Genomic DNA, 19,271 nt, shown 5'->3' on the forward strand with positions numbered 1-19,271 from the left:
GTAGATCAACTGCAGCCACCTCCAGAAATGGTGAAAAAATTATGTAAGAATGTCAGGCAAACGTGAACTGATCTTATTTTCTTAAATGGAAGTGCGTAATAATCCAGATGCTCGAAACACCACACACAGCCAAGCAAAGAAATGGTGCTGCCAAAAAGGAAGTGTAGGACCGTGTTGGGATAATTAAGAAGCCCACACCTCGGTAGAACACATCACCAAGGCTTCAACACCAAACGAGCGAACAGTGTGAAGATTTTGAGTACAAGAGAAGCAATTTCTACCCGTTTCAGGGTCACTTTTGGCTCCCTACAGAGTTGCTGCTCGACTAACTGCCCCTCCACGCAGCGGCTCCAAACAGCTATGGCTCCAAACAGCCATCCTTTGCCATCTGCCGGGCTTCGCCACTCCGGGGAGGCTGGAGATCTTTTAAGCAAAAGGGGGCAGGTCTCCCAATCACAGGCACAGGACACAGTTGTGTAAAGGGGCTGGCTGTGTCTCCAAACATGCAAATAACAAGGGGGTCCTGGGAGTCTCTCTGCCAGACACGAGTCCCGGTTACAAGAGCCTTACCCAGAGTCTTTAGCTCACTATCTTTCACAGAGGAGAAATATCCTAAACATATCAGTCTTTGTCCTGCCCTGGGGCAGTCCAGCACCGAAATACTAGGCAATTCTCCTCTGAACAAGAGTACCAACAGCAACCCCAGACACGTGTTTCGATCTGGTTGAACCTCATCAGTAGGGTGTAGCTGTGCCTCTCTAAGAATAGTGAGCAAGGGGTCCACATCTGGATTCCCCTAGTAACTGAGGGTGAGACCCAAAGTTACTTGAAATATGCAAATAACAAGGGGGGTCCTGGGAGACTCTCTGCCAGACATGAGTCCTTGTTACAAGAGCCTTAACCAGAGTCTTTAGTTCACTATCTTTCACAGAGGAGAAATATCCCAAACATATCAGTCTTTGTCCTGCCCTGGGGCAGTCCAGCACCGAAATACTAGGCAATTCTCCTCTGAACAAGAGCACCAACAGCAACCCCAGACACGTGTTTCGGTCTGGTTGAACCTCATCAGTAGGGTGTAGCTGTGCCTCTCTAAGAATAGTGAGCAAGGGATCCACGTCTGGATTCCCCTAGTAACTGAGGGTGGGACCCAGACGAGGACGATTCCCCTAGTAACTGAAGGTGAGACCCAAACGTGGACCCCTTGCTCACTATTGCCACAGGATTCCTGGTGGTCACAAAGATCATGCTCGTTTACAGCTGAAAGATGCTCACCACGTACTGTGTCACTGATTCTTAAACGGACCCAAAGCAATTGTTATTCTGCAGACCATCACAGAGTGGCCAGTGGGAACACTATTAATGTCCATATATTATCAAACAGGATAAGGAGATGAAAGGCTTCAAAAGCCTATATGCACTTGACCTTTGTTGGAGATCCTTGTTAACCAGTATTTGTCAACACCTGCTTGGCAAAGGATGGCAGTGGTATGTTTCTGTTAAGTGGCCGGGGGACCAGTTAGCAAAGGTGCCAAAATGGCGACTGCGATGGATGTGGGGTTGGGTTTCACGAAAATGAATACACAAAGATTGCCCAATTGAACTCAGGCCAACAAAAGGTACACTGTGCATGAGCACTTCTGAACATCCAATGTGCACAGGCGGCACTAAGCTGCTCTTTGTTATAATGTATCAATAGTCTGAGTTGAGGAGCGCATCACAACTGCGTGTTCTACAGTAATGAACCTCGTGTCATTGCCTCGATGCTTTTTGCATGAGTGAGCTCAGAGATGATCTTGAATGCAAAACATTTCATACATTGAAGCAATCATTTCCCCAAGGAATTTAACATCTTCCCACTCCCAAAAGATATGTGTCATATGTCTGTACCAATCAGGTTGTCAGGAGAACATTTGGACTATCTGGTTCCAGCCCAAGGTCAGTCAATGCTGAGTAAGCCAGAGATTGGGAGCCAGCAAGACCACAAACATTCTGGGTAGGTGAGGAGATGCAAGATCTCCCCCAAGAGGGTAACAAACAACTTTATATATAGCTAACTAGAATTCTTCCTGATTGGTCTGGACATAAAGTGGTTCTCTGTCCCTTTGAATCAGAACTGAGAAACACAAAATGTCAGGTCCCACACAGTTCTTTGTACCTGCTACTTTTTAATATATATCTGGCTCCACTGGTCAGATTAATCTGCGCCTTCGATGTCAAGTTACAGAATTATGCAGGCGACAAAGTTGATATTTAAAATGAACTTGACTGTGACAGATCCAATTCAAAACTTTAGCCACTGTATGCAAAGTATTTACAAATTAATGCAACTTGAGTCTTTCAAGCTAAATCCCACTAAGGCAGAGAGTGTGGTGATAGGCACTCTCCTAGAGGGCCTCTCACATTTAGTTTTCAGAGCTCAGCACCAGTTCAATGCCAGTAACTACTGACAAGAACTTGGGAATTCTAGAATATTTTAAGCTTAATTTAGCTCTCCAAATGATATCAACTGCAAAGAAAGGTTTCTAGCATCTGCGAAAGCCAAGTTACATGTTTACATTTTTCAGCTTCAACTGTCAGGTCAGAGCCATTTCATCATGTGAGCTGTCCTACATTGATTACGCTAACAGCATGTATTGGAGTATTCCATACCCTGTAGGCCTTCGTTTAGAGAAGGTCTAAATGTGGAAGCATGTACTTAGTGAAAAATTAGGACATTTTAGCACCTCACTTCCACTTTGTGCAACACTATGTAAAGTGCACCAGGCTATTTTACCTGCAGAGGTAAATAAGGGACACATTTAACTCTTTAAACGAGCTGCCTCTTCTGTTCAAACAATCTCAATCTACTACTGGTACCTAGATCAAGGGATAGGAGGTTGTTCTTTATCGTTCCAGGCTGCTAGTCTCTAGAACCAAGCACCAGAGCAAACAAGACCCTCTTAGGTTTAGAAGAATGCTCATAACCACCCTATTCAGCCATTAATTCATGTTGGGTCACGCCCACAAGTAGTGTTCTGACATTCCGTGGCCGCCCGGAAGACTCCCACCAAAGGGGACAAAGTGCCTTATAAGTATTAGCTAACATTGCATAACATATAGAAACATGCAGGCGGCTCAGCTAAGTAGATACCATTCACAGAGCATTCTGTGTCTATTAGATCATGATATGTCTTGACTTGTACTTCTCATTTGCTCACGATAATGCTGGTCTTTTAAGCAATCCTTAATACCACATCCAGATTGTGCATCGGCATATGTGGTGTCAGGGGTTTCAAGAACAACTGAGCATGCCTTCTTTGACCCCATCAGAAGGTGTCAATAAGGGGGAGAAGAGTCAAGCAGAAGAAAACCATGCTTGTGGGTATGGGTGCACATTTTCAAATCACTAGAAAGTGTGGTCTTTTTCAATTGTAATCTTAGCAGCTGGAAGTATCTCATGTTTTAGCATTTACACATTACAATGGGGCAGGGGTGTTGCTAGGTCTGGAAAAGACCCGGGGCTACGCTAATGTCGGAACTGTCGGGACTGGTGGCTAGCTAGCAATTTGGCTGTAGCTCCTGAGATTCTATCCGGGGCTACAACCAAAAGACCAGGGGCTATAGCCCCCCTACCCCCCACCCTAGCAACGCCTCTGCAATGGGGTGGGCAGAAGGCATGGCAGAGGGCCTAGATTTGATCTTGTCTGCACTAGATCCCTGCTGATGTGTAATGTTTTCTCTACCTCATACATGAGGCATCTTAAGTTTTGAATGTCAATTAGGTTAGTTTAAATGTCCTGTTTATAATACATTAACCTATTTATTTTTTTTAAGTTGTATATAGTTCAGATAATTGCCAAATGGTGACATCTTACAAAGAAGCAAGATTACAACAAAGTAGTCTTGGTTGATTGGGGTAGGATAACCAGAAAGGAAAAAAAGATGAAGAAAGGTCTGTCAAAGAGAATGTTCATATTATATGGTTAGATCAATTTCCCAGCCGGCTACAAGATAAGTAATCTGTTGGCAGGAGAAAAAAAAAATCTCACAAGTCTCAGGACTTGTAGTGGGCACTTTAGCTAGCATAGGATAACCCCTGTCCTGAGAAACCATGTAAGAAAAGAAACTGTGATTGACTGATGAGTTCCATTTAGGGTCAACATACTTTTGTCTCGCTGTACTTCTAACCAGCCTCTGCTACAGGATCGCTGCAACACTAAAAGCAAAAGCACATGACTCTATACTTTGGAGAAGGCTCCACCACTGGGCCCCTTTGCAAGGTGAGAAGTCAGAGAGATTTCCTGCGGGTAAGGAATAATGTGAGGGAGCCGTTGGGGCATCAGTTGAGGGTGTTTTAGAACCTTCAGTCCACAAATGACAGAGAAAAGTTAAGAGGAGCATATATGCCCTGATGCAGCATTCAGAGTGCTTTCAATATGATCCTTACTTGATTCTTGTGGTTGAGGCCCAATCTTTAGTTAAAGGTGGTGAGCATGATGTGGGGAGAACAAAGTGACATTGGGTGAACATGGAGGGAGAGGTCTTACTGCCAAGTACCACAGTGGACCAGGACATTAGATGGACCACCCAATAACACTGCAGTTTGGTGCTGCTGGTGTTAGTGGAAGTATGCACCCCAAGGCATTGAAACTGGTGGCAGAGAGCCCTGAGAACTCTAGCAGTACCTGGTGCGCTGGATTAAGGACCGATGACCAAGGAAGCAGGCCGTGAAGTTCTGTAGTTAGTGGTCTAGTGGCTACAAATGGAGGAGTAAGCATCTCTACTGTAGGAGGATTAGAGTCTGATGAAACTGTAGAGAATGCAGTAGAGCTGATTGGCATAACCGGATCACCTTCAGTCTGGAAAGTGCTTCTGTTATGAAAACTGAAGGAGATTCACCTGACTGGATTGGGTCTTGAGCTCAGCTCCAATTAATAAGAGGGCTTTAAGTGGTGACCTGCTACATAGGCAAGATGCAACAAGTGATCTTTTACTCACGGGAAACAGAATGATGTGGAAGTAGAGCATCAGAGCCAATCTACTGGTAATGGGGATGTGGATAAAGATACATCACTAGTGTCCGGCAAGTAAAAGGTATTTCTTAAGAGGAAGTTCAGACATCTGTGCTCATCTGTTTGAAAATGTGCCCAAGGGGCTAAACCTCCATAGCTGTATCACAGAGCCTTGGTAGTCCTCAGTGTGAGGTGAGGGGAGATTATGGGACACTGGATAAAGTTGTCAGGACTATGATAGAGAGTGTGATAGTATTGCATTGATTCATCACCAACAGTTTTTTCAAAATACATTTTTCCAACTAAATAATTTCGAAAATAATAATTGAAATATATTTGGGGGGGTGGGTTAAGGAGTTACAATGGTTGGGGAGGGGGCTGGGGTAGGGTTTATAATATAAGTAATGCCCCAAACATAAAATAATGTCGAAATAAATTATTTAGAAAAAACTCATGTCGAATAGAGTGTGTGATGGTAATCCTCTTTTTGGTACTTGTGGCTATCTTGAGCGGCCTTTGTTGCTGGCTGGGAGGGATCTGATAGATGGGATGTGGTGCTCCTAATGATGCAGCTTCGATCCTGTTGGTTCCATTGTATTGTTTTATTGACCCCTTCCATCCAGATTGCATAACTGCATGATAGGGAATGGAGTGACATTTTAGGTGTTTCTCTTTTATCAGAGTGAAATATATGCAGATTGGTTGAAATGATCTGCTTGCATCAAAATCACACAAATCAAAATGAAAGAAAGGATTAAAACATCACATGATACAGAACTAACAGATACATCTTCATATTTTATATTTGTACCTTTCTTTCATTTTCATACATTGAATTCTGATTTAGCTGCAAAATAGTTTGAAACATTCTACATGCTTTACTACTGAATGTTTTCTAGCTTCTTAAACACAGCCTCCCAAGTACAGAGGCAGAATATTCCATTCCATCGTCCACATGGAATGTAAGGTATTCATCTTACTATTTCTGTGATGGCCCAAATTGGCTAGAACTCCGAGCTTTCAAGACCATACTAGTAATCTCATAATTCCAGCCACTATGACCGACTGGTAGGGCATCTATAGCCAATCAAAGTACATGCAACATTCTGTGCACCAAGTGTGGCGGAAGGTCCCATGCACATTAACTGGACAGCGCTTTTTAGACTTTCTGGCAGAATGTGTGACATTTAGTCCAATCGGCCTGCGGTCTACCTTCCTGGTGCAGTATTCAAATTAGTAGGAATGGAGGTGGTGAGCCACCATTCCGATAATTTGCTCCGTAAGGCACAATTGTCCCAACCCTGCTCACATCCTGTTAGATTACAAATGTAGCATACATTTCTTAACGTTAGCAATAATGTTGAGCAACGTCATAGAAATGCTTTGGATATGTTGAGACTTCATTTCACGTTACCTTATGAAATCTGTCTGGTGTCGCAATTATCACTGCATCAGCAAACTTATCTTTTTCTACAGCTGGTCTCCAATCTGTTAGAAAACAAAAAAAAACAAGTTTGTATTTTCGTAGTTTAAGAGCTGAAAGTAAGCCAATGATGTTCCATTCAGAAATATAGGTCACTATACTGCCCTCCAACAAAAATGAAATGCTTTTGTGGCCAATTTAAAAAGGCATAATTTAGGTTACCATTTTGTAGAATTATGTTTAGAACAGTTCACCTATATTTGAATGTGGCAGCAAGTGATAACAGTTGTGCGCACATGTCACAGTTTATGAAGCTTACAGCAGCCCTCTGAGGTTTCCTTGTGACACAGATGGTCTACACCACATAGGAAGGAAACCTCCGTTTTAAATCCGTCAAGTACACTCAGAAAGAACTAGTATTGTAATGAAACAACGGTTTCGTTTTACAATTATAGGGGCCTAAAGCAATTATAGGGGCAAAAATTGATTATTGTTCTGGTTTGCTAATGGACATGGACAAAGCTGATCGAAACAAACTTTAAGTTTGTCAAATGAAGCCATACAAGTTGTTATGAGACTCAAGCGCAGAGACCATGTCACGCTAGCCAGACGCTCTCTTCACTGGCTTCCCGTGGAGTCTAGAATTTTATTCAGAACCCTGACCATAATACAAAAACGCAGACAGGGAAATATGCCCGTTTACCTACTGCATCTACTTCCTGCGAGAATAAATGGAAGAGCTTTGAGATCTAATAATCAGCACCTGTTATTCGTTTCAAAATGCAGAACTGCCAATGTTTCCAACTCAGCTTTTTTTGCGATTAAGCCCAAAGTCTGGAACTCTCTTCCCCCAGAGCTGAGAGAGATTGAATCTTTGACGATCTTTAAAAAAACGAAAGACCTACCTTTTTAACTAACATTGTTTTTCTTTTATCTTGTTGCTATGATTTTCAACTGGTTTTAGATGCTTTTGATAGTGGTTTTTATTTGTTAAGAGTGGTGTTATGTCTTGTAGCGCCCTCAAGCCCTAGGGTCCATGGCTGCGCTATATAAATATTATAAAGTATAGTAAAGATACTCTCTGCGATAAGATCACTAAAGAAGAATAAGGCACGGGGCTTAGACAATTTTTATGCAGGCATTTATGAAAGCTTTGCTAGTCAACTACTCCAACCATTGACAGAGTTATAAAACTACATCGGGAAAAAGGGTTGTGCACCTGACACGATGGAGGAACCCAAATCTACAGCAAATAAAAATGGGATAGACCCACCACAATGTCTCTCTTACCACCTATTGCCGTTTTTGATTAGCACTGCGAAGATTTACACAAGTGTTTTGGGGACAAGTGTCATGCCAGCGCCATGGGCGCACACATTGGCAACCATCATGGACTATTTGTTATTCATTTATCTTCAGAATACTCTTGGAACAACCCCTATTCACACTTTGGTACTTAATTCCCATTTGCGTGACTTTGGTGCCCTCTTATATAACTCAACTAACTAAAAATGCACCTTGCTACAGCTTTCAATTCCTGGCCATTCCCATTCGTCAGCATTGGAACCAAAATCCCCAGAAGCCCTAGCGATCAGTGCTGCTTCCACCATCTCAGGACCAGAGAGGGAGGAGGCAGATTGTATTCAAGTGTGCTGCTCCAGGTGCTGCCAATTAGCCTGCCTCAGTACAGGGCAGGACGGTATTTAAGCAGCTGTCTGCAGGAGCTGAGTCTCTTGCATCAAGAGTCCTCCCAGCTCTTTTTTGTCTCGAATTTGTATGCTGTTCCTGCTGCTGCATTTTCCTGCTGTTGTTCCCGTGCTCTTTTTGGGCTCCCTGCCTCACAGCCCTGCTCCTCTGGGCTTCCTGCCTTGCAGCCTGCTACACCCTGCTGCCTACAGCCCTAGCCATTTGGGCTCCCTGCCTCACGGCCCTGCTCCTCTGGGCTTCCTGCCTTGCAGCCTGCTACACCCTGCTGCCTACAGCCCTAGCCTTTTGGGCTCCCTGCCTCACAGCCCTGCTCCTCTGGGCTTCTTGCCTTGCAGCCTGTTACACTCTGCTGCCTACAGCCATAGCCTTCCGGGCTCCCTGCCTCGCTGCTCTGCTCCTCTGAGCTCGCTCCTTGCTGCTCTGCTCCGCTGGGCTCCCTGCCTTGCAGCCTGCTACTCTCTTCTGCTTTCAGCCCTGACCCTCGGGTCTCTCTACCTCTACGCCCTGTTCCTTTGGGTTCGCTCCTTGCTGCCCTAGTCCTCTGGGTTCTCTGTCTGCCACCTACTACAGCTCTCAGTCCTGCTCCTCTGGACTCTCTGCCTAGCAGCCTACTACAGTCCTCTGCAATCCACTACATTTTTTCTGTACCTTGTACCATTTGGTACTGCAGCCCTGCTTCCTTGTTTGCAGCCCCCCTCTTTCCTGGCTGCTGCTCCCTTGCTCTCTTCCTTGTTTGCAGCCCCTTGTTCTTGATCCCTGTCCTTCTCTTCCTTGAATTCTCTGTCCTCCCCTTTAGTTTACCCATTTCTATTGTACTGTTTCTTCCTTCATTCCCTTCTGCTAGATTTCTCTTAGACTTCCTTGTCCCTGGTTATTTCTGTTCTTGTCTCTCTTGTGTCTTATGTTGATCCTTTGTACAGAGCTTGACTGTGGGTTTCCGGCAGGCAACCTCTGCCCCTTCCCTTGTCGCGTTTTCTGTTTAACAGACACCCACAGCTGTTGTTCCCAGCCATGAGCAGACAGAGTGGGCCTCTTTAATAGTAATCTGTGCAGAAGGCTGGAGTTTCCAAGGGTCCGTGGAACACTCTTTTTCCATATCTGCATACACCCCAAGTGGGAATCCAGTTTGTTTGTATCTTTGTATTTCCTGCCCCTTTCTGTTCACAACTACAGTTGCCTACTTTTATTTCTTGATGAGTTTCCTGCTGTGTGTGTACTTATCTGTCACCTTACATCAACACAGCCACCCAAACCCTACCTGGGGGCCCTTTGCCACTCTTGACAGAGTACCATCCTTGACAACAAGACTCAAAAAAGCACTGTCGGGTATAATAGGAATTGAGCAGTCCGGCTTTATAGTTAATAGACAGGTTGGACACAATATCAAAATAGTCATTAACTTAATAGATATTGCCCACACAAAAGCATCAGTGCTCCATGTAGCGCTCAAAGCCTGCAACCAAGAGTAATGGTCGTATTTAAGGAGGGCTATTGCCATCTTTGATCATGGGGGAAGACTTAAACAGGGAAATATTCTATTTTGATCTCATGAGAGTGACCTGACAGGAGTGTCCCTTGTCCCACCTTCTATTTGCGCTAGTGGTGGAACCTTTAGCCAAGGCAATCTGAGAGGACTTACAGATAAGGGGGATTGCATATGCGGGTAGGGACTACAAAATAACTATTTGCAGATGATATTATCCTAACTCTGAGCAGCCTGTTGTTCTTTCAGCCTCTCGTCAAGCTGATAGGAAAATTCAATAAGATCTCAGGGTTCAAAATCAACCTACATAAAAGAGAAGTGATGGGCTTAACTCTTGACTGATAAAGGGGATCTTCCAATTAACACTGTTTAGATGGGCAGATAAGGGCCTGAAGTATTTGGCGGTGATCCTGGGAAGCACCAAAACACAACCCTTTATAGGCTGAATTACCCTGAGTTGTGGAAAGCGGTCAGAGCGGACCTGAGAAGCTGGAGCAATAAACCACTCTCTTGGTTTGGAGCAATATCGGCCATAAAAATGAATGTTCTTCCATGCCTCTTCTACCCCTCTCAGGCATCGGCAATAGTGGTCACCAGGGTAGTCCTCCAGGCGATGCAAAAGGAGATTAAAACATTTAGATGGGGCTTTAAACTACACAGGATAGCGACTAGGGTATAGGGGTACCAAATATTCTAAAATATTACCATGCAGCTCAACTGCGATACTTCAAAGACTGGGTGAACCTGTGCATCCTGAAAACCTGGAGAATGACACAGGAACATACAGTGGGCAAGCCTTTGAGATATATGATCTGGTTGCCAAGAAAGGATTGATCTCTTGCCATGTATGAGCTACCCATAAATAAGGCGAGCTAGGATGTCTGGAATGGTGTAATTAACAGAAATAAACGCACTATATTCCCAGATACGGTGACACCAATTCAGCACAACCTCGGGTTTACAAAAGCATATAGTGGGAAAGCCTTGACAACTTCTTCAAATTCAAATGATTGAATCATTGATTTAGAAAAGATACAATTAAGACGTTTGCTGAAAGGAAGGTCGATTTTGAGACACCTGAGAAAGATTACCTCAAACACAGGCAATTAAGAATTGGGGATCGCAAAAACACACTAGGGAAGCAGCTAACAGACCCTTAACAATGTTTGAAAAAGTCCTTTTTGACTCCAGAAGTCATAAGGGCATTTTCGCTACAATCTATAAATACTTGAACAAGGAAACAGGCACAGCTGCCTTCATACATTGCAGGTTAGCAAAAGGATTTCCAGAATCATGGGAGCCATCACCGCGCAAGGCCTGCGATAATATTTTAAAAGGGAACAAGAAAACTGCTATACGTGCTTTGAGAAACCAGAAAGTGTCTCACCCACCAGTCTCTGGGGATCTGTCATCCAGGTCGCCAGGACACAGCCATAGCTTTTGGATCCAGTTCTTGGAGGTGGACCAGTGCGGAAGGATCACCTGGGTGAGGGTCTTCGTGCAGTGGGACCCCGGATGGAGAGACGCAGTATCCCCTTCCCTGTAACACCTTTACCCCATCCTACCAAGTAGGATATTTAGGAACTCTACCCGCCCTTTAGGAACACTTTCACACAGACAGCCTAAAAACAGACTAACACCTGAGCCATATACCTGATGTGTCCCAATACTATGGTCAGGCAAGGTCAGGAAATTACTGAACATCATACACATCTGACTTCCATTAAGCTTCCCCAGGCGCATAAAAGGCGGAGCAAGAGAGCACACTCTCAGCGAGGCAAGGCACACGAGGAACAGCAGTTCCAAGATGGCAATCTAACGAGAGAAGGAAGACAGCAAAATTGAAGGGGATCATAAGGAGGAAAGTTAACTTGACCTTTTAGACAAGGAACCGTTACTTTCTTGAAACCTCGAGAATAGAAAACGTAAGACCAGGAAACCAGGCTGAAGAATCCTGCATTGTGTGTCGGAGGTCCCCGGGGCACTTCCGCGCCATTAATCAAGGCGGGGAGAAGCGCCAGCTGCCATGGTACTGTCCTTGGCTCCCAGAACAAAGCAGTGTCAGTGAAATCAACACAGCCGGTGAGTTGGGGAGACCGATACAAGACTGGCCTGTGTTGTAGCCAAGGTTGCAAGCAGCAACATTGCATGGCGAGTGCTGGCACGAACATTATTAAAACGTGTGTAATAAAGATTGCAAGTAAAGTTGAACTGCTGTGGAGTGTTTGAACTTTTAAAGCAAGATACAATACCGTTGACAGAGTGGTCCGGCACTGCTTGGGTGCTCAGTCAAAAGACTCTGTAAGGTATCCAGTTGAGAATTGGCAAAGTGAGAAAGAGATTGTTTCAAGAAGAGAGCGAGTAATTGTGACTCGAAGTGGTCCTTGAAAAAGTTGAGAAAAATCCTGCAAACAATCAAAAGCCTTCGATTTTTGAAGTAAAGAAAGGTTTGAAAAGTAGATGAAGTTTGTCCAAGCCCGGTAGAGGGAGATCAATTGAAAGCTTTGTGTAAAAGTGGGTCTGAGCCCAGCAGAGGGGGACACAGGGTGAACAGTAAATCACCTGAGAAAATGTTGTGTTAACGTGGGTCTGAGTTCAGCGGAGGGGGACAAGGGGTGAACTGAAAATCACCCAAGAAGTTGTACATGTGAAATTCTAAGAAGAAAGGACTTTAATGTTTGTGTCTGAGTTCAGCAGAGGGGGACCCGGGGTGAACTGAAAATCAACCAAGAAGTTGTACATGTGAAATTCTAAGAAGAAAGGAACTTTAATGTTTGTCGTGTTACATCAGGCCCTCTGAAATAAGAGCCTTTGAATGGCAAAGAGACTTTGGCACAGAAGGCCCCGATTTTGAGGTTTTGGACAGCATCCTTGTGCTAGAGAAGCCAGAGAGTGTGCTACGCTCAAGTGTGCTGCCTTGTCCTGTGCTGAAAACGTGGGGAAGGGTGGAAGCCAACGACTTCAATATCCGGACATATCATTTCTTGAACATTTTTCTTTTGCATAACATTGCTTCCCACACTATTTGTATTTAGAAGTAAGGATTGGCAATGGGTGTATTGGTATAGGTCCTTTTATTTTGACAGACTCGACTAGGACTCCGTTATTATTATTTGATGGTCGTAACTTGCTCCCGTCTTTAGATTTAGGATTAGATAGGCTTTTTTCAAACCCAATTGAAGTTCAATGAACACCCTCGAACTGTGATCACTTGTGTCTGTCTTACTGTTTGATACAATGCCTTCCTTATACCTGTGAACGGGAAGGGAGTATCTTCTTTAAACTGGATCATAGTGGTTCACTCACCTCTCCTTCCCCACCATGTACCTAGAACGCATAAAAGGGCCCGAGGCCGGATGAGCAAATAGCTGGCCAATCCAACTAATTTCTTCTTATCAACTAGTACAGTAGAGTGCCAACCAATGGCAGGGTAGATGGAACCTTCTACAAATAATACATTTCAATCTAGGAGGAGTTAGTAGTTGGGAAAGAACCAATAGTAAAAAGGTTCACCTATAGATAACTATATGTTCTATATTCCACTAATCAATCAAGTGAAAGAGCAGAGGTTTTTATGATGACTAAGTATGACATTAGCTATGAAAATGTCCTTCTTAAAACCTTGTTGTTTCTAACACCATTTTGAGATAATCTTTTATACACTCTCCCAGCAGTAGAGTGTATCTGAATAAATCTGGATTTTCTCGTGCTCTTAGAGTTACTCTGTTATTGAGTTTTGTATCTTATTGGAATCTTCAGGCCCATTTTAACAAAATCCCCCAGCGTTAGTATGTGAGCTGCACTCCAGGTCTTCTTTATGGTGCTATCCATAAGGGAAGATAGCACAGAGGTTCTCCATAGTGGGAGTCCCATGTCATATGGAGCTGCAATTCTATGTAACATACAATCGTCATCATGCGTTGCATGTTGCCCCCAATAGATCCAGCGGGTGTACATGAGTATATGTTCCTCTTGCTAGAAGCATCAAAATCGATGTGGTGCCCGTTGTCATTCGTTCCAATATTATATGTGATGAGCTATGCATTTCCTCTGTCCACTAAATTGAGTAGTATGCCTGCGCTGATAGATAGTACAATTCATCATTTGGAGTGGCAATGCCCCCTGTCTCGTAGGGTTGGGCCATACTGGTCCACTTCATGCAGATCTGGACGTGTAACCAGGCAAATAAGGGCCACACCCTATTAAGCTCTTTAAAGAATGTATGGCCCGGCCACATCGGTATGTTATGAAACATATATAATAGATTTGGTTGTATTATCATCTTAAGTAGTCAGAGCCTCCCGACTAGTGACATAGGTATTCCCTCCCAGAGTCGTAGTTTAGCTTTCATAAGAGCCATGTACGCACCATAGTTCAAATCACCTGTTGATGCTAGTGATCGTGATATCACTATTCCCAGGTATCTAGATATGTGCCCGGACCATTTCAGTCTGCCCTTGTTGGTTACTTCCAGTGTGTTATCTGTTCACAGAAATATTTCGGACTTGTTACTGTTCAAGTGAAGGCCTGAGTATCTGCCAAAGTGTACCACCCCCTTTATTACCCTTTCTACGTTAATCTTAGGGTCGTGTATGTAGAGCAAGATATCATCAGCGTATAGGGAAACACTTCCACGTGCCCCCGCAGCCTGATACCTGCTCTAACATGCTTGTCACGTATCAGATCCAATAAGGGCTCTTTTATTATGGTGAACAGCAACGGCGAGAGGGGGCATTCCTGTCGTGTCCCATCCCGGAGATGTATTAAGGGGGGAAAGACTCCTGTTTGTGCACACTCAAGAGAATGATTGCGTTTAAAGCAATTTAATCCAAGACACAAAATTAGGACCTAAAATATAAATGGACAACACTTGAAATACAAATGGCCATGAAACCGTATTGAACGCCTTTTGCATATCCAGGGATACTGCAACAGCTTGCGTTTTCGGGGCGACCGGGACATATCATTGTAAATCCTCATCAAGTTCAAGGCTGTTGAGCGACCTGGGATAAAACCTGACTGGTCGGGGTGTACCATGTACAGCATTAGGGGGGAGAAAGTCTAGTTGCTATTGCTTTAGCAAATATTTTTACATTTACCTTGATAAGTGACAGCCGTTGGTAAGAACCGCAATTCTCTGCAACTAATTATCTGGTTCAAGCAATTGAATTAGGAATGCTTCATTCACCGTTTCTGGCAATGTGCCCTTCAACAGCGCCTCTTCCCACAATTGTAAGAAATATGGAGCGAGGACCTCTTGCTATTCTCTGTAGAATTCAGCCACCAGGCGATCCGAGCCCAGCACTTTGCCATTCGGTAGATCCATGATGGCTGTTTTAATTTCTTCTAACAATAGGGGGTCACGTGCCTCTTTATATAGTAATGTAGTCTAAATTTATTTCAGGTATGGCACCATCACACTATGAGTTGCACTCCCTTTTGTTTGATATAAAACTGAGTAGAACTCATAAAACACTGCATTTATGTCAGTGTCTGTGTGCCCTGTGGACCCATTCTGTGTTTTAATATAAGGTATGTGTTCATTCCCTGCGTCTGACCTAACCAGACGGGCTAGTGTGCGCCCGGGTCTATTTGCTTCACCCTATTTGCTAGCCAGGTACCTGATTGCTAGTGAAAATGCATTTGTGAACAAAGACGGACCCCTGTTTACACTATGAAATGAAATTCATATCCTGCCTGACTTGCCTTTCAATGAAAAAAATCACCCCGCTTTTCAATAATTTTAATTTGGAAGACCTGCCTGAAGCAACCAATGTGCTGAACATTTTAGATGTTCATGTGCTACTATTACAGTATTAGACCCTCACGTAGTATGTCAAGCCTTGGAATTAGTCTTCTTTTTGGTCTGTCTACATGGGACTGGGGACACGCACTGTCACAACTGTGTCACTGTAGCACCAATTGGCACCCATTGTGAACTATTTGGGCTCATTCATCACCATAATCCTCCCCGGACAATACCTATTCATAATTTTGGAATTAATTTTGCAAGACTTTGGTACTTCCTTATTTAATTTCAGAAACTACATATCCCGTAATACACCATGTGGCAGTTCTCAATGCCTGGCTATTCCTATGCAGAAGTCTTAGAACTACAATCCCAAGAAGCCTTAGAGATCAGTGCTGCTTTCACATTCCCAGGACCAGGGAGGGAGGAGGCAGATTACTTTCAGGTGTGGTGCTCCAGGTGCTACTAATGAGCCTGCTTCAGCACAGGGCAGGTCAGTATTTAAGCAGCTGCCTGCAGGAGCACAGGGCTTTTGCATTTAGATCATTCCCAGTCCCTCATGCTTTGATCCTTGGATTTCTGCGGTGTACTGTTGCTGCTGTTTCTAGAAACTGTTGCCCTGCCTGCACTCGCCTGCCTTCTACCCTGAATCACTGTGCTTCCTGCCCTGCAGTCCTGTTCCCCTGCTTGCAGTCCTGTGTTCCCCTGCTTGCAGTCTCTTGCTCCCTACCACCTTTTCTCTTGTTCTCTACCTGCATTTCGTTGCTCTGTGCCCATAGTCCGTATTTCCTGTCTTTAGCTTTGTAGATTCCAGTCCTGAGTTTCCTTGTTATCGGTCTGCAGTCCTGCCCTTGTTATTCCAGTCCAGAGATACAGTTCTTTGAATTCTTTGCTAGCCGTCTGCAGTCCAGTCCGTGTTATCCTAGTCCAGAGTTTCGGTCCTAAGTTTTCTTCTTTCCTAGTCTATAGTTCAGTCCGCTGTTCGCTAATACCGGTCCTTACTTTCTAGTCTGCAGTTCCAGTATCCTGTACCTTTGCACTTAGAATCGTGTCTTCTTGCTTTTCTTCTTTTTTGCTGTTCTCCGTCCAAAACCGTGTTCATTTTGACTTCCTATTCCTTCCCTGGATATTTCTGTTACTGTTCTTGTCCTCACTTGTGCTTATATAATTGTTTTGCTCAGAGTTTGGCTGCTGGGTTTCCCAGCAGGCAATCTCTGCCCCTTTCCTTTGTCATGTTTCAGTATTGTATTGTGTGCCATATCGTTAACAGTGTGCCGGTTCCTATTTCAGGTTGCAGTCACTGTTCAGTTCCTGCTGGACCCATACATGCTTCAGTCCTGGGAGTACTGCTTCTTTGTTTGTGCCTTGGGGTACAGACACAGACCCCCACTCCTGCTACTCTGTTCTATAATAATTCAGAGTCTGGCCCTGTAATAGTAACCAGCTCAGAAGGCTAGAGTGGGAAACTGTTCCACCATTCTGTCCACGCCACAATCGGGAACCTAACATGTTTGTCTTATTTTTACTCCCTGCCCCTTTCTGTTCACTGCCTTTGTGGCATGTCTGTAGTTTTTGCCCATCTTTTCTTGTCTGCAGGATTACTAAAACGCCTGTCTCTTGTGCACTTTTCTCCCCTCGGCTTTGTGGGAACCTCTCCGTCCTGAAGCTCCTGAAATGTTCCAGATGAGGAATCCCCAGAAAAAGGAGTCCAACAAGTTCAGGTAAAAGAAAGAACAAAAGGGCCTTGCACCAGAGATACAGTTTGGGACTTTCAAACTCCTACTAAAGAAACCTCTTATTTTGGCTGTACATAAAATTGCTAATTCTTTTACATTAATGGCAAATGTAAAATTGTATTATTGTATTTCTAAAAAAGACAACTGTTTAATGCAAGGGAGTGGCTTTTCAAATAATGTATTGGATATGATTATCAAGCAAAATATCAATGAAATGATGATCTACTATATTTCCAATAACCATTTTGCAGAGGGCCAATAACCAAGGAACGCCCTGTGAATATTTGGGTACCACAGTACATCATGGTACCCTTGTGAATCTTATCTGTAGCCCAGCCTCCAAAATCTACACCTTCAGGCAATGTGCAGGATTGTACCTGCCTTTGGACGCCCATCTGAATACAGATGCGATTGCCAATAGCCAGGCACGGGAGGTTGAGACAGATAAGGAAATATTATTAGAGGTGACCTTTCGATTCTTTAATAGAACCAGAAGCTGAAGGTGAAGTCTCAAATGTGCGTATGTCCGCCAGATGTCAGGGGATACTGACATCAAGATCCCCATGTCTGGGTTATCTTCTTGCTTATCAACCGGTCAAGAGATTGGGCATTGTGGACAGCATGCACAGCAGAGCTTGCCAGGAATCGGTCCTGACTCGGACCACAAATGCAGCGTCACTAAAGCCGATCATAAAGTTCAGATTCGAGTCTTAAGTCCTCAATAAAAGTTACCAGCATGAGGTATACCCTGGTGCAGGAGGTAAGCAACTTTAAGCTCAGCAAGTTCTTCGAGAACCTGCAAAGAAGATAGCAACATACATTTAATGTTCTAGACCTTCGGCTTGCCTGAGCATAATTAGACAATGTGATACATCATGATTGACCTCCTACTGAGTGGACTACAATTGATAAAACAAGTTATTTGTCGTTTGTTGATTCTCAGTAGGGGCTATCTCAACTTTTAGGGGAACATAGAGGTAAATTACTATCTCTTTGCCAAGAGTAGTACCTGCATCTCAGCCATATCTCAATGATGATGCCAAAGGAAGTATAAACATCTTGGGCTGCTATTTAGCATTTGCTCAGAAATGTGCCTGCCAATTCAGGCTGAACAGCTCGACTGCCATTATGGGTGGTATACTACTCATATGCAAAAGGATATTCTCCTCTTACATGGCACTGAGAGCTAGAACACGACTGATGTTTACCTGAGTCTGCAGAACAAGTTATTTGGCTTTTGTATTTTCTCAGTAAATAATTTATCATATTGCCCAATTAAAATTACCTGCTGTCATCATGTATTGTAACATGTACAAACTGAACATTTGAAAAAACAGATGCCATATTAAGCAGAACATTCCTTAAACTACGTTTTTCACATCACCTGGATCCAAAAAGGGGAACAGTGGCATACATGCCATTTTCGCAAGTTGTCCTAATCATGCAATTCATGCAGGAGCAGCCAAATAAAACTGAGGTAAATGTAAATTGTGTGTGGCTGTGAAAAGCAAACTGTTAAATGTTGGCATGAACCCAGCAACAGCTGGACTGAGCTGTACATTTCCCTAGTAAGGCTTTGCTTTCTTAGAAAATGTGCAGAGAAAGTTTGGTTTTCATTTTGGTACTATTTTTCTGGTAATTGTCTCATATCTGGTGAGAGGGGCTTATTCAGGCCTGGTTTCTGTGTCATTTTACTTACAGTTTTGTTTTCCCTGCTGTCTAAACAAAAACTACCATTCCAGACTGCAAAGACAGGACTGATCGAGCTTCATATAGCCGACATGGGACAACTGAAGACTTTTGCTGATCTTTTGTTTCCCAGTGAAACTGGATACTGATTGCACAGAGTATACTAAGCTGTGTGGTACCTATAATCGATTATTTGTAAGACTAACTCATCTCTTGTGAGTGAGGTATTTGAAGCCAATCCTGGTTTGCCTTTTGATTCTGGTACTTGTAGTGTTGCCTATTATAGACACAATGAATTATCAGACTGCAGTTCACATGTAACCAGCAGAGTGTTTTTTTTGCTCTCCCAAATGTTAGTGCACAGATGTCTATAAATCTTATTATTTTGTCCCCAACACACTGAATAAGAAGGCAATGTATTCTTGGATCGCAAGAATTCAATCACTCTCAGCGGTTATAAAGCTGGCACTTATATAGCCATTTATTACCTCAA

The 19,271-nt window shown here is 43.7% G+C and overlaps 1 protein-coding gene across 5 annotated transcripts in view; it reads right to left on the reverse strand.

Annotated features, from left to right (window-relative positions):
• The window catches only part of LOC138472640 (putative 4,5-dihydroxyphthalate dehydrogenase), a 2,792,617-nt gene that overhangs the window by 1,851,974 nt on the left and 921,372 nt on the right, over window positions 1-19,271 (reverse strand). For all 5 annotated transcript variants that reach the window (XM_069610913.1, XM_069610911.1, XM_069610914.1 and 2 more), the window contains one exon: window positions 6,406-6,479. In XM_069610913.1, the coding sequence (XP_069467014.1) occupies window positions 6,406-6,479 (74 nt within the window). The remainder of the gene's footprint in view (window positions 1-6,405; window positions 6,480-19,271) is intronic.

The sequence above is a fragment of the Ambystoma mexicanum genome, chromosome 8, assembly GCF_040938575.1.
Source record: "Ambystoma mexicanum isolate Mex_15411 chromosome 8, UKY_AmexF1_1, whole genome shotgun sequence".
Lineage (NCBI taxonomy): Eukaryota > Metazoa > Chordata > Amphibia > Caudata > Ambystomatidae > Ambystoma > Ambystoma mexicanum.